Source organism: Pristis pectinata, chromosome 13 (assembly GCF_009764475.1).
Source record: "Pristis pectinata isolate sPriPec2 chromosome 13, sPriPec2.1.pri, whole genome shotgun sequence".
NCBI classification, from domain to species: domain Eukaryota; kingdom Metazoa; phylum Chordata; class Chondrichthyes; order Rhinopristiformes; family Pristidae; genus Pristis; species Pristis pectinata.
In genome coordinates, this window is record NC_067417.1 from 804,750 (window position 1) to 820,985 (window position 16,236).

General features: G+C 44.2%; 1 protein-coding gene across 6 annotated transcripts in view; it reads left to right on the forward strand.

The window, feature by feature from the left end:
• Positions 1-16,236, forward strand: part of cbfa2t3 (CBFA2/RUNX1 partner transcriptional co-repressor 3) — a 183,630-nt gene that overhangs the window by 126,855 nt on the left and 40,539 nt on the right. For all 6 annotated transcript variants that reach the window (XM_052028618.1, XM_052028616.1, XM_052028617.1 and 3 more), the window contains one exon: positions 11,236-11,417. In XM_052028618.1, coding sequence (XP_051884578.1) covers positions 11,236-11,417 — 182 coding nt within the window. The remainder of the gene's footprint in view (positions 1-11,235; positions 11,418-16,236) is intronic.

A 16,236-nucleotide genomic window follows, 5' to 3' on the forward strand; every position in this document is an offset into this window, starting at 1 on the left:
ATGCTCTTAAGGGTCCTGAAATTTAGTATATACTTCCCTCTTACAGTTGACGTCCCAAAGTGCAACACCTCACACTTGTCCAGATTAAGTACCATCTGCCATTTCCCTGCCCATATTTCCAACCTGCCTATATCCTACTGTATCCTTTGACAATCTTCCTCACTGTCCACAGCTGCACCAATTTTTGTGTCGTCTGCAAACTTACTAAACAGCCCACCTACACTTTCGTCCAAATCATTTATATATATATATATATATATATATATATATATATATATACATACAAAAATGGGATCGCTGTAGTTTGTGATTCATCACAAACTACAGCAATCCCATCACTGATCCTTGCGAACAGCACTAGTCACAGACCTCCAGTCAGAATAACACCCCTCCACTACTCCCCTATAACTTCTTTCTTTTTCAATCTTTTTATTAATTTTCAAATTAGTACAAATTAATATATATATATAACATTAATAATTATACATATGGTGCAAAGAGATCAGAATAACAATCTTAACAGTTAATATATATAATCATAAGGAGTTAAAAAAAGTAATCTAGACCTCCCGCTCTCTTATTAAGTGAACATAATACAAAAGGAAAATTGAAAAGAGATTTAATTATATGAGAAAAGAACACCCAAATCAAAAAAATATTAATAATAAACCAAAAGAAACCAAAAACTTTAAAAAAAAAGCTGGACATATTTCTTCAATTAAAAAAAACATTATTATATGTCATTAACTCGGCTCCTCTGTATTCAAGGGTTATTGAAAGGGATCTGAAAAAGGTCAGCTTATATCATATGGAAATATTGAATAAATGGACTCCACCCTATGTCTTCTATGGCCAAGCCAATTTTGAATCCAGTCTACCAAGTCTCCATGGATCTCATGTGTCTTAATCTTCTGGATCAGCCTACCATGAGGAACTTTGTTGAAAGCCTTACTAAAGTCCGTGTGGATGATATCCACTGACCTACCCTCATTAGTCATCTTCATTACCTCCCCAAAAATCTCAATCAAGTTTGTAAGCTATAACACCCTCCCCATGCACACACCCCACACACACACACCTCCCCCACACACGCACACACCCCACACCCCATACGCGCGCACACCCCACACACCCCACACACACACACACCCCACACACAAACACCCCACACGCACACAAAGCCATGCTACCTATCCCTAATAGTCCCAATTTGATAATTTAAGTTAAATGACATTACAAAATACAAAGGGATCTGAGAGTCTAGTATATGAAACTTGAATGGATTAGAATGAGTTGCCTACTCCTCCCCAATGCATTGGACTTTCGCAAGGCTTTTGACAAGGACTTTATTCCTTGGAGCGCAGAAGAATGAGGGGTATTTGATAGAGGTTTACAGAATTATGAGGGAAATCCAGAATTAATGTGAGTAGGCTCTTTCCACCTAGATTAGGAGAGATAAGTACGAGAGGACATGGCTTTAGGGTGAAAGGGTTAGGGTTAGGGTTTAGGTTTAGGGGGAGCATTAGGGGGAACTTCTTCACTCAAAGAGTGGTGGGAGTATGGAATGGGCTGCCATCTGATGTAGTAAATGCGGGCTCACTCTTGAGTCTTAACAATAAATTGGATAGATACATGGACAGGAGGGGTCTGGAGGGTTATGGACTGGGTGCAGGTAAATGGGACCAGCAGAATAACATTTCGGCACTGACTAGAAGGGCCAAATGGCCTGTTTTCTGTGCTGTAGTGTTCTATGGTTCTATGGACAAGGTCCCACATGGTAGGCTGGTCCAGAACGTGGGATCCAAAATTAACTTGGTGATAGGAGGCAGAGAGTAGTGGTGGAGGGTTGTTTTTTTCTGACTAGAAGTCTGTAACCAGTGATATCCCACAGGGATCGGTGTTGGGATCTTTGTTGTTTGTAATGTATATAATGACTTGATGAGAATGGAGACACAAAAATCTTCAGATGCTGTAGTCAAGAGCAAAAAACAAGCTGCTGGAGGAACTCAGCAGGTCAGGCAGCATTTTTGGAGGCAACAGGATAGTCGATGTTTCAAGTCGAGACCCTGCATCAGGACCAAAAGCATAGGGAGGGAAACAGCTAGTATAAAGGGGTGAGAAGGTGAGGTGAGGCAGCCTTGACAGGTGAAAGGTGGAACCAGGTGAGGAGGAGAATGATGGACAGATGGAGCAGGGAGGGGGTGTGTGGAGTTAGGCGAGAGCAGCTAGTGGGTGATGGATAGACAGATCAGGAGAGAGAAGGAAAAAGGGGCAGGTGGAGCCAGGTTGGGGTAGGGGGGAGTGGAGGTAATGACAGAGGCTGGAAGGTGATAAGTGGAGACATTAGATGCTGCAGATGCTGGAATCTGATAAGTAAGGCAGATAATAAGTGGAACCAGATAAGGAAGGATGATGGGCAGATGGAACCAGTTGGAGGAGGGAAGAACCTGGGTGGATCAGAAGGAGAGAGAAAGGAGCACAGGGAATGTAGGTTACCTGAAGCTGGAAAATTCAATGTACATACCATAGCATTGGAATATGAGGTGATATACTTCCTTTGGGACCTTGGGGTGCAAGTTCATAGTTCCCTGAAAATGGCAATGGAGGTGGATAGAGTAGTGAAGTCGTTTAGCTTCCTTGCCTTCATAGGTAGGGGTATTGAGTATAAGAGTTAGGACACCATGTTGCAGTTGTACAAGACATTGGTTAGGCCACACTTGAAATATTGTGTTCAGTTCAGGTCACCACACTAAGGACGAGGTAGCACTAGAAAGAGTGCAGAAGAAATTCATCAGGATGTTGCTTGGATTGGAGGGCTTTATTTACAAGCAGAGGTTGGATAGGCTGGGATTGCTCTCTCTGGAACACAGGAGGCTGAGGGATGACCTTATAGAGGTTGATTAAATTATGAAGGGCATAGATAGGGTAGATAGTCTCAGTTTTTTTTCAAGGGTAGGGGAGTCTAAAACTAGAGGACATAGGTTTAAGGTGAAAGGGGAAATATTTAAAGGGGATCTGAGGGGCAGGTTTTTCACACACAGGATGGTGGGTATATGGAACGAGCTGCCAGAGGAGGTGGTAGAGGCAGTACAATCACAGTGTTTAAAAAAATAGTTGGACAGGTACATGTATAGGAAAGCAATAGAGGGATATGGACCAAATGTAGGAAAATGGGATTAGCATAGATAGTCATCTCTGTTGGCATTGATGAGTCAGGATGATGGGCCTGCTTATGCTGTACGACTCTATGACACCCATGGCTATAAAGATGCATAGGTCTCCACCAGTGCCCCAGCAATCTCCTCCATTGCTTCCCTTAACATCCTGGGATAGAGCCCAGCAGGCCCGAGGACTTATGCACCTTAATGCATGCCAATAATTCTAACACTTAGATAAGATATCTTTATTAGTCACATGTACATTAAAACACACATGCATCTTTTGCGTAGAGTGTTCTGGGGGCTGTCCGCAAGTGTCACCACGATTCCGGTGCCAACATAGCATGCCTACAACTTCCTAACCCGTACGTATTTGGAATGTGGGAGGAAACCAGAGCACCCAGAGGAAACCCACGCAGTCACGGGGAGAATGTACAAACTCCTTACAGACAGCGGCCGGAATTGAACCCCTTCCTGATACAGACATGCTCCAGAATATCAGGACCTCACTCATGTCCCCTGGCGCCACAGATCAATTATCCCCTTGTTCTCTGACATACTCTTTCCCAATATATTTCTCAGTCTGTAAGGGACTGACTGGTTTAAACTACTTTGCGAGGGGGATGGGAACTGGAGGGGTAGGTCAGAGGAAGAAGGGGATGGGAAAAAGTCAGATCTGACAGGTAGAGAGGCTTTGAGGAAGGAGAAGCAGAGTACAGGCTATAAAAGCAGTAAGGTGGATTTACTTAAATGCAAGAAGCATCAGGAATAAGGGAGATGAACTGAGAGCTTGGCTAAGTACATGGGACTACGATATTGTGGCTATCACAGAGACATGGCTGACATCAGGGCAGGAATGGATATTGAATATTCCTGGTTTTCAGTGTTTTAAAAGGGATAGGGAGGGGGGAAGAAGAGGAGGAGGGGTGGCGATACTGGTCAGGGACACTGTTACAGCTGCAGAAAAGGTGGATAATGTAGAAGGATCCTCTCTAGAGTCAATATGGGTGGAAGTTAGGAACAAGAAAGGAGCAGTTACTCGACTGGGAGTATTCCATAGGCCCCCCGGTAGCAGTAGGGATACTGAAGACAGATTGGGAGGCAGTTTTTGGAAAGATGTGAAAATAACAGGGTTATTATAGTGGGAGACTTCAACTTCCCAAATATTGATTGGCACCTGCTTAGTGCCAAAGGTTTAGACGGGGCAGAGTTTGTTAAGTGTGTCCAGGACGGATTCCTGTCACAGTATGTTGACAGGCCAACTAGAGGAAATGCCATATTAGATCTAGTTTTAGGTAATGAGCCGGGTCAGGTGACAGATCTCTCGGTGGGTGAGCATTTGGGGGACAGTGACCACTGCTCCACAACCTTTAGAATTGTCATGGACAGGGATAGGAGCAAAGAGGACGGGAAGATATTTAATTGGGGAAAGGTGAATTATGAGGCTATAAGGCGAGAACTTGAGAGTGTAAATTGGGATGACATTTTTGAAGGGAAATGTACTATAGAGATGTGGTCGATGTTCAGGGATGTCTTGCAGTATGTTAGGGATAAATTTGTCTCGGTGAGGCAGAGAAGGAATGGTAGGGTGAAGGAACCGTGGGTGACAAGAGAGGTGGAACAACTAGTTAGGAAAAAGAAGGCAACATACATAAGGTGTAAGCAGCAAGGATTGGACAGGGCTCGTGAGGAATATAGAGTAGCAAGGAGGGAACAAGAAGGGGCTGAGGAGAGCAAGAAGGGGACATGAAAAGGCTTTGGCGAGTAGGGTTAAGGAGAATCCCAAGGCTTTTTACTCGTATGTGAAGAGCAGAAGGATGGCTAGAGTAAAGGTAGGTCCGATTAAAGACAAAGGTGGGAGGATGTGCCTGGAAGCTGTGGAAGTGGGTGAGGTTCTCAATGAATACTTCTCTTCAGTATTCACCAAGGAGAGGGGTGTTGATGATGCTGAGGACAGTGTTGGTAAGGGTAATGTTCTAGAGTAAGTAGATATCAAGAGAGAGGATGTGTTGGAGCTGTTAGAAAATATTAGGACAGATAGGTCCCCGGGGCCTGACGGAATATTCCCCAGGCTGCTTCGTGGGGCGAGGGAGGAGATGGCTGAACTGTTGGCTAGGATCTTTGAGTCCTCATTGTCAATGGGGATGGTACCAGAAGATTGGAGGGTAGCAAATGTTGTCCCCTTATTCAAAAAAGGTAGTAGGGATAGTCCAAGGAATTACAGACCAGTGAGCCTTACGTTTGTGGTGGGTAAGCTGCTAGAAAGGATTCTAAGAGATAGGAACTATGATCATTTAGAGAATCATGGACTGATTAGGGACAGCCAGCATGGACTTGTGAAGGGAAGATCTTGCCTCACTAGCCTGATAGGGTTCTTTGAGGAGGTGACCAGGAAGATTGATGAGGGTAGTGCAGTAGATGTGGTTTACATGGATTTTAGTAAGGCATTTGACAAGGTTCCGCATGGTAGGCTTCTTCAGAAGGTCAGAGGCCAAGGGATCCAGGGAGGCTTGGCCGTGTGGATTCAGAATTGGCTTGCCTGTAAAAAGCAGAGGGTTGTGGTGGAGGGAGTGAATTCGGATTGGAGGGCTGTGACTAGTGGTGTCCCACAAGGATCGGTTCTGGGACCTCTACTTTTTGTGATATTTATTAATGACTTAGATGAGGGGGTGGAAGGGTGGGTTAGCAAGTTTGCAGATGACACAAAGATCGGTGGTGTTGTGGATAGCGTGGAGGGCTGTCGAAGCTTACAGAGGGATATTGATAGGATGCAGAGCTGGGCTGACAAGTGGCAGATGGAGTTCAATCCGGAGAAGTGTGAGGTGGTACACTTTGGAAGGACAAACTCCAAGGTGGAATACAAGGTAAATGGCAGGATTCTGGGCAGTGCAGAGGAGCAGAGGGATCTGGGGTTTCATATCCACAGATCACTGAAAGTTGCCTCACAGGTGGATAGGGTAGTTAAGAAAGCTTATGGGATGTTAGCTTTCATAAGTCGTGGGATCGAGTTTAAGAGCCGCGAAGTAATGATGCAGCTTTACATAACTTTGGTTAGACCACACTTAGAGTACTGTGTCCAGTTCTGGTCGCTTCATTATAGGAAGGATGTGGAGGCGTTGGAAAGGGTGCAGAGGAAATTTACCAGGATGCTACCTGGATTAGAGAGTATGGAGTATGAGGAGAGACTAAGGGAGCTAGGGCTTTACTCATTGGAGAGAAAGAGGATGAGGGGAGACATGATAGAGGTATACAAAATATTAAGAGGAATAGATAGGGTGGACAGCCAGCGCCTCTTTCCCAGGGCACCAATGCTCAACACAAGAGAGCATGGCTTTAAGGTAATGGGTGGGAAGTTCAAGGGAGACGTCAGAGGGAGGTTTTCCACCCAGAGAGTGGTTGGTGCGTGGAATGCGCTGCCTGGGGTGGTGGTGGAGGCTGATCGTTCGTCAAGTTCAAGAGATTGTTAGATAAGCATATGGAGGAATTTGAGATAGAGGGATATGTGGGAGGAAGGGGTTAGATAGTCTTAGAAGTGGTTTGAAGGTCGGCACAACATGGTGGGCTGAAGAGCCTGTATTGTGCTGTATTGTTCTATGGTTCTATGGACTTGCATTAACTTTTGCTCATAAATTCCTTTTTATTTATCTATAGAAACTTGCACACATTTCTTCCTTTGCTTAATTCTGAAATTTTCCCAATCCACAGGCTCACTGCTCTTCTTGACAACATTATAAGCCTTTTCCATTGACCTAATAATCCCTTTACTTTCTCTAGTTAGCCATGACTGGACCATTTTACCTGTTGGATTTTTGTGTCTTAAAGGAGTATATGTTTGTTGTAAACTACCAGATTATCAATTTCTTTATCATTAATTTTTTAAATGTAAACCATTGCTTGTTTACTGTCATACCTTTTAAATGTAGTTTCCCAACTTACCATATCCAACTCGCACCTTGCTTTGCTTCGATTCAAGACCCTGGTTTCAGATTGAACTAAATCACGTTCAGACTTGATATGAAATTCAATCATATTGTAGTCACTCTTCCCTCAAGGACCCGTAACTACCAGATTAACTAATCCTTTCCCATTACACTGGATTTATAAGGCCTGCCTCTTCATTGGTTTTGCTACTGCTGCTAGAAACCACCTCTTACACACTTCATAAATTCGTCCTCCATACTATTACAGATAATTTGTTTGTCTTAATTAATTTCCAGGATTTGGGCATCACTGGCAGGGCTGTGATTTATTGTACTAATTGTCCTTGAGAAGATGCTTGTGAATTGCTGCAGTCCTTTTAGTGAAGCTGCTCTCACGGTGCTGCTGGGTCGGGAGTTCCAGGATTTAGATCCAGTGAGATTGAAGATATGATGATATATTTCTAAGCCATGATGGTGCAGAACTTAAAGGAGACCCTTCAGGACAAGGTGTTCATATGTTCCTGCTGGTCTTGTTCCTTTTGGTGAAAGAGGTTGCAGATTTGTGAAGTGCTGTTGGAGTACCCTAGACAAGTAATTGCAGTACATTTTATAGATGGTACATACTGCAATGGTTGTGGAGGGAGTGAATGTTTAGGTGATGGACAGTGACAATTGAGCCAGCTAATTGGTCATGGACAGTGTTGAGGTTCTTGAGAATGGTTAGGGTGCAAATGCAGTGTATTCAATTACACTCCTGACTTATGTCTTGTAAGTGGTGAGAAGACTTTAGGGTGATAGGAATCCAATCATTCACTGCAGGATACCTAGCCTCTGATATGCTCTTATAGGTACTCTAACCTCCCCCCTCCCAGAATATTGTTGTCCATCACTGTCTGACAACACTTCCAGGCAGATAAACATACTCAAAGATTTCTGTTTCTAAACTGCTTTATTAACTCATACATAAACTTACATGCATATACTGATTACTTTCACTATAATCTGGGAAGCCTAGGAACTATAGACCAGTAAGCCTAACATCTATGGTAGGTAAGTTACTGGAGAGGATTCTGAGGGATAAGATGTACATGCATCTGGAGAGACAGGGATTGATTAGGGGTAGTCAGCATGGCTTTGTGTGTGTAAGATCATGTCATGTTTTAGGTGACCAAGAAAGTCAATGAGGGCAGGGCAGTAGATATGGTTTATATGGACTTCAGTAAGGCCTTTGATAAGGTTCCACATGGCAGGCTGCTCTGGAAGGTTAGATCGCATGGGATTCAGGGAGAGCTGGCTAATTGGATACACAATTGGCTTGATGGTAGAAAGCAGAGGGTTCTGGTGGGTGTTTCTTGGACTGCAGACCTGTGACTGGTGGTGCTCCCCAGGGGTCGATGCTAGGCCCATTGTTGTTTGTTATCTATATCAATGATTTGGATATGAATGTACAAGGCATGGTTAGTAAGTTTGCAGGTGACACTAAAATAGGTGGTATAGTGGACAATGAAGAAGATTATCAAAAATTACAGGAAGATCTTGATCAGCTGAGCAAGTGGGCCGAGCAATGGCAAATGGAGATTAATTCGGATAAATGCGAGGTGTTTTATTTTGGAAAGTCAAATCCAGGTAGGACTTCCTCAGTGAACAGCAGGGCCCTGGGGAGAGTTGTAGAACCTTGTAGGGACCTTGGAGTACAAGTACATGGTTCACTGAAAGTGAAGTCACAGGTTGACAGGGTGGTGAAGAAGGCTTTTGGCACACTGGCCTTCATCAGTCAGGGCACTGAGTATAAAAGTTGAGAGGTCATGGTGCAGTTGTATAGGACGCTGGTGAGGCCACACTTGGAGTATTGAGTTCAGTTTTGGTCACCCTGCTATAGGAATGATGTTATAAAACTAGAAAGGCTGCAGAAAATATTTACAAGGACGTTGCCAGGACTTGAGGGACTGAGGTTGTACAGGTTAGGACTTCATTCCTTGGAGTGTAGGAGACTGAGAGGTGATCTTATAGAGGTGTATAAAATCATGAGGGGCATAGATAGGGTGAATGGACTCAGTCTTTTTCCCCGGGTTGGGGAATCAAGAACTAGAGGGGAGAGATTTAATAGGAACTTGAGAGGCAACTATTTTACACAAACGGTGGTATGTATGTGGAATGAGCTGACAGAGGAAATGGTTGAGGCAGGTACAATAACAACTTTTAATAGACAGTTAGACAGGTACAAGGATTGGAAAGGTTTGGAAGTTTATGTGTCAAACACTGGCAAATGGTACTAGCTTGGATGGGGCATCTTGGTCGGCATGGACCAGTTGGGCCAAAGGACCTGTTTCCATGCTGTATAACTCTATGAACTCCATCTATAACATGCACCATTGCATTTTCTTTACTATGACTAAGCTGGGATACTACCCATACACGTGAGCTGGCCAGGTTCAAGATGAGGGATTTTCCTGACTCCCCTTTCCAGATGTGGGGGAAATCACCCTCTTTCTTACGATGGTTGGTCTCCAGAGTTGTCATGCTGATAGCGTGTAAAGTCCCTTTTCATATATTCTTTTCATGTACTCTCCTGTTTTCTTTACAGCCAATTATAAGGCTTCAATGTCCGTTCTTTTCCAGATATATGTATTTGTTTTCCAAATTTGTCACTTATTATCTCCACTCCCAACCTTGAGTATATCTCTTAGCTACAGCATCCATTCATTCACAATGAGCTCGACAAACAATACATCCTGGATAAACTTGGATTGTTTTCTCTAGAGCATCAGAGGCTGAGGGGCGGCCTGGTAGAAGTATGAGGTGGGGATAGCAAAGAGAGTCAAAGTCTTTCCAAGGATGGAAATGTCAAATACTAGAAGGTGTACTTTAAGATGAGAGGGGGATAGTTTGAATGAGATGTGCAAGGCAAGTTTTTTACACAAAGAGTGGAGGTGCATGGAACATGCTCCGGGGAGGCTGTGGAAGCAGATACGAGAGCAACATATGAGAGACATTCAGACAGACACATGAACAGACAGGGAATAGACGGATACAGAGCATGTGCAGACAGACGGATTGGTAAGATTGGCATCAGGGTCAGTGCAGACTTAGTGATCCAAAGGGCCTGTTCCTGTGCCTTATTGTTCTATCTGTTCTACTGTGTAGCACTGACTATTCGAGGTTATTCTTCCATAGCTCTGAGTCTGAAATCTTCAAGTGAGCCAACTCCTGGACTGGAGAAGCTCCATTCCTGGAGCCTGTCGAGATACTTGACATCTCAATCTCTTTGATGAATGAGTCCTTTTGTATATAATATCGACAGTGGGGGTCTGATATCTGCCAAAGGAGGTGGTAGAATCCGATACAGTTACTATGTTAAAGAGGCATTTAGACAGACACAAAAAGGCATGGCATAGAAGGATATAGAGACACAAGAGACAGCAGATGCTGGAACCTGAAGCAACACAAAAATTCCAGGTGAAGGATCTCGACCTGAAATGTTGACAGTCCATTTTCCTCCATAGATGCTTCCTGGCCCATTGAGTTCCTCCAGCATTTTTTGTGTAGCATAAAAGGATATGGTCCTAATGCGGGCAAATGGGATTAAAGTGGGCAAAAAGGTCAGCATTCCTGTGTTGTATGACTCTATGACTTAACGATGGTAATGCCATTGCATGCCAAGGGTAGATGGTTAGATTCTCTCTTGTTGGAGATCGTGATTGCTGAGAGCACTTTCATAGCATGACAGTTACTTACTCAGTGTGCATGTAGGTTAAAGTCCGTCATGACTGTTATATTACATGGGCTTCTAATTTTCTCATTTATACTATGGCCTACATTGTATCTTTATTTTTCTGACATTAATTCACCTTCCTTGTTATGGATACTACATGCATTCAGATAAAGTGCCTTTTTTCCAATCTTTGGTCTTTTTACCAATCTTTCATGTTCTGATTTTAATTGGAAATATACTCATATGTTTGTATGTTCTGGGACTTCTGACAGACATTGGTTATCAACACCAATTTTGCTCTGTGCACTTTTACTTAACAACTAAATGTTCTCTCAGCAGAACCCTCCTCTGTTTGGTTTCAGTCGTTATATGTTTCTCCATCCAAAGATCTTTTCAATGTATTCAGTTTTCATTTATCAGTTATCTTTATTTGGTTTAATTGCAGGCTAATCTACCACTGTTACAACGAGAACTCTTCCACAGTGCTCGGCTTGCAAAGCAAACGCCAGCTCAGTACCTGGCCCAACATGAACAGCTGCTTCTAAATGGCAATAGGAGCTTACCTATCGACTCCTCTGAAATCCTGCTGGAAGTGAATGAAAATGGTAAACGAAGGACCCCCGATAGGTAGGTGTGGCTCCATCTTAATGAGAACTCCACTGCTCTTAGGCTGTTTTCAAATTCTATTCAGTCACTTCCTGGAGCAAATCTGAAAATATTGCATTCAGAATAATCGGGATGTGAGCACCCTCGTGCCAGATGTCTCTGATGCCCTTAACCTGTCTGTTTATGATGTAACCCTTATTTATATTGTGTTGTAAGTTATCCCAAAGTTCTTCACAGAACATAGAACCATACAGCACAGTACAGGCCCTTCGGCCCACAATGTAGTGCCGACCTTTTAACCTACTCTAAAATCTATCTAATCCTTCCCTCCCACATACCCTTCAATTTTTCTATCATCCATGTGCCTATCTAAAGAGTCTTAAATGTCCCTAATGTATTTGCCTCTACCAGCACCCCTGGCAGCGCGTTACACACACCCACCACTCTCTGTGTAAAAAACTTGCCTCTGACATCCTCCCCTGTACTTTCCTCCAATCACCTTAAAATTATGTCCCCTCGTGTTAGCCATTTCCACCCTGGGAAAAAAAGTCTCTGACCATCCACTCGATCTATGCCTTTTATCATCTTGCACACCTCTATCAAGTCACCTCTCATCCTTCTTCTCTCCAAAGAGAAAAGCCCTAGCTCACTCCACCTATCCTCATAAGATATGCAATCCATTCCAGGCAGCATCCTGATAAATCTCCTCTGCACCCTCTCTAAAGCTTCCACATCCTTCCTATAATGAGGTGACCAGAACTGAACACAATACTCTAAGTGTGGTCTAACCAGAGTTCTACAGAGCTGCAACATTACCCAGCGGCTCTTGAACTCAATACCCCGACTAATGAAGGCCAACACACCTTACGCCTTCTTGACAACCCTGTCGACCTACGCGGCAACCGAGAGAGATCAATGGACGTGGACTCCAAGATCCCTCTATTCCTCCACATTGCTAAGAATCCTACCATTAACCCTGTATTCTGCCTTCAAATTTGGCCTTCCAAAGTGAATCACTTCACACTTTTACTGGTTTATCAAACAAATCTAACACCAAACCATGCAAACCACTATTAGTTTGATCAAAGAGGTGGTTTAAAGGAGGAAAGGAAGGTAAAATTTTGGACAAGGAGTGTTGGCAGCTGGAGACACAGCCAGCTGTGCAGGTCAGCCAGTACCAAAGTGATTGGTGAACTGGATTTGGTGTGATTCAGGACATGCACAGCAATGTTTCCTGTTGAGATCCTGATCCATGATTTCATTACCTCGAGGCATGTTTTCTACAGTGCGCAAGTTTCTCAACCTCCATCAATTTATGCAAAACATAAATGCAATAGGAAGCCTAGGATCACCCCTGTGGACTGAGAGTAGGTGCTCTGCAAAGTGATCACCCAATCTGGGTTTGGTTTCTCCAGTGTGGAGTAGGCCACATTGTGAACACCGAGTGTAGTACACTACATCGGAAGAAGTGCAAGTGAAACACTTCTTCACCTGAAATCATTATTGGGTCCCGGGATGGTGGGAAGGGAAGAGGTGAATACAAGGTATTGCATCTCCTCAGGTTGCATAGGAAAGTGCCATGGAACAGGGAGTGGTGGGTGGGGACAGAAGAGCAGACCAGGGAGTCGTGAAGTGAGCGGTCTCTGTCAAATGAGGTAAGGGGAGGAGAGGAGAAAATGTGACTGGTGTGGGATTATCTTAGAGATGGGGGGCACATAACCAGATTCCACATAAAAGTGTTAGCAAAAATAAAATTAACTTTTTGCCAGGTTTATCATTGATTTGGATGAAGGAATGAAGATCCATATATCCAAGTTTCAAATAAAGCTAAGTTGGGAAGAATAGCATTTCCCATAGCACCATATAGTGTGGAGAAACAAGAAATGGGCAAGGCCTTGAATGAACAATTCTTATCTTTATTTACCATGGAGAAGGACTTGGAAGTTAGTGAGTTCAGGGCAGGGAACAATGATATCCTGAAGCATATCAACATTACTAAGGAGGAGGTGATGGAGATCTTGAAATGCACAAAGGTAGATAAATCCCAGGGGCCTGACCAGGTGTATCCTAGGATATTACAGGAAGGAAGGAGGAGATTGCTGGGGCCTTGGCAGAGATTTTTGTATTTTTGTCAGCCACAGGCGAGGTACTGGAAGACTGGAGCATAGCTAATGTTGTGTCTTTGTTTAAGAAGGGCAGTAGGGATAAGCCATGGAATTACAGGCTGGTGAGTCTTGCATCAGTGATGGGAAAGTTATTGGAAAGGATTCTGAGGGACATGATTTATTTGCATTTGATAAGGCAAGGACTGATACCGTAGTCAGCGTGGCTTTGTCTGTGGGAGATCATGTCTCACGAATTTGATTGAATATTTTGAGGAGTTGACTGAGAGGATTGACGAGGGTAGGGCGGTGGACATTGTCAGGGCAGTGACTTTAGCAAGGCCTTTGAGAAAGTCCCACATGGTAGGCTGGTCCAGAGGATTAGAATACATGGCATTCAAAGTGAGTTACTCAGTTGGATTTAAAATTGTCTTGGTGGAAGGAAGCAGAGGGTGGTACTGGGAGTTGCTTTTCAGATTGCAGACCTGTGACGAGTGCTGTGCCACAGGGATCAGTTCGGGGTCCCTTATTGTTCATCATATTTATTAATGATTTGGAAGAGAATGTAGGCAGCATGATTAGTAAGTTTACAGATGACACCAAAATTGATGGTATCGAGGACAGTGAAGAAGTTTGTCTAAGGTTACAATAGAATCTGTGGTCTGAGGTTCCCACCTGCTTCAAAAGGGCAGCAATCATACTAGTGCCCAAGAAGAGCAGGCTGAGCTGCCTCAACAACTATTGACTGGTAGCATTCACATCTGCTGTAATGAAGTGCAATTGGTTATGGCTAGAATTAACTCATGCCTGAGCAAGGACCTGGACCTGCTGCAATTTGCCTACCGCCACAACAGGTCTACAGTGGCCACAATCTCACTGGCTCTCCACTCTGCTTTGGAGCACCTAGACCACTGCAAAACATATGTCAGGTTGCTGTTTGTCGATTACAGCTCAGCGTTCAATACCATCATCCCCTCAGTATTAATCTCCAAGCTTCTCAAACCTGGGCCTCTATACCTCCCTCTGCAACTGAATCCTCAACTTCCTCATTGGGAGACCACAGTTAGTAAGGATCAGTGATAACATCTCCTCCTTACTGACAATCAACACAGGCGCACCTCAAGGATGTGTGCTTAGTCTATTGCTCTACTCCCTCTACACTCATGACTGTGTAGCTAAGCATAGCTCAAACGCCATTTATAAATTCGCAGATGATACCACTGTTGTTGGTAAAATCTCAGATGGCAACGAGGTGGTGTACAGGAGTGAGTTAGATCAGCTAATTGAGTGGTGTCGCAACAATAACCTCGCACTCAACATCAGCAAGACTAAGGAATTGATTGTGGACTTCAGGAAGGGGAAGTTGGGAGAACACGCACCAGTCCTCATAGAGGGGTCAGTAGTGGAAAGGGTGAGCAGCTTTAATTTCCTGTGTGTCAACATCTTCAAAGATCTGTCCTGGGCCCAACACATTGACGCAATCATGAAGAAGGCAGGCCAGTGGCTCTACTTCATTCGGAGATTCAGGAGATTTGGTACGTCACCAAAGACTCTTGCAAATTTCTACATATGTACAGTGGAGAGCATTCTGACTGGTTGCATCACCGCCTGGTACGGAGGCTCCAATGCACGGGATTGCAAGAGGCTGCAGAGGGTTGTAGGCAGCCAGCTCCATCATGGGCACAACCCTCCCCACCACCGAGGACATCTTCAAGAAGGCAGTATCCATCATGAAGGACCCTCACCATCTGGGACATGGTTTCTCGTTACTACCACCACACTCAACGATTCAGAAACATCTTCTTCCCCTCTGCCATCAGATTTCCGAAAAGTCCATGAACACTACTTCAATGTTCCTTATTTTTGCACTATTTATTTATTTTGTAGTTTATAGTTTTTCATGTCTTTGCACTGTACTGCTGCCACAAAACAACAAATTTCACGTCATATAAGACAGTGATAATAAACCTGATTCTGATTCTGGATATTGAGCAACTGGGAAAGTGGTCAAGGGAATGCTAGATGGAATTTAACAGACAAGTGGGAAATGAAGCATTTGGGAAGTTAAACCAGGGCAAGACTTTTCCAGTGAATGGCAGGGCCCTGGGGAGTGTTGTTGAAGAGGGAGACCCGAGGGCTGGGCTGCAGGCGAGGCTGAAACAATGTGGATACTATACCCCCCTCCCCAGCATACTACTAGCTAACGTCCAGTCCATTGAGAACAAAGTTGATGAACTAAGGGCAAGACTGACCTACCAAAGAGGACTGAGGGACTGTTGTGTGCTATGTCTCACTGAATCGTGGCTTACACCTGCCTCACCAGACTGTGCTATTCAACCTGAGGGCTTCTCAATTCATCAAATGGACCGTACAGCGTCCTCAGGCAAAGTTAAAGGCAGAGGGGTCTGCTTCTTAATCAATAACTTGTGGTGCTCGGACCTGACGGTCCTGGCGAGCTCCTGCTCACCCAGCCTGGAATATCTAACGGGGAAGTGTCGACCATTCTATCTGACAAGGGAGTTCACTTCAGCTATCCTGATAGCAGTCTACATCCCACCACAGACGGACATGAAGCCTGCACTCAATGAGCTATACTCCGTGGTCAACAACCTTGAGACACGATATCCCAAGGTCCTCTTCATTATCGCAGGTGACTTCAATCAGGCCAACCTCAAGAGTGTGTTACCAAAGTACTACCAGCACATCTCCTGCTCCACCAGGGGCGCTAACACCCTTGA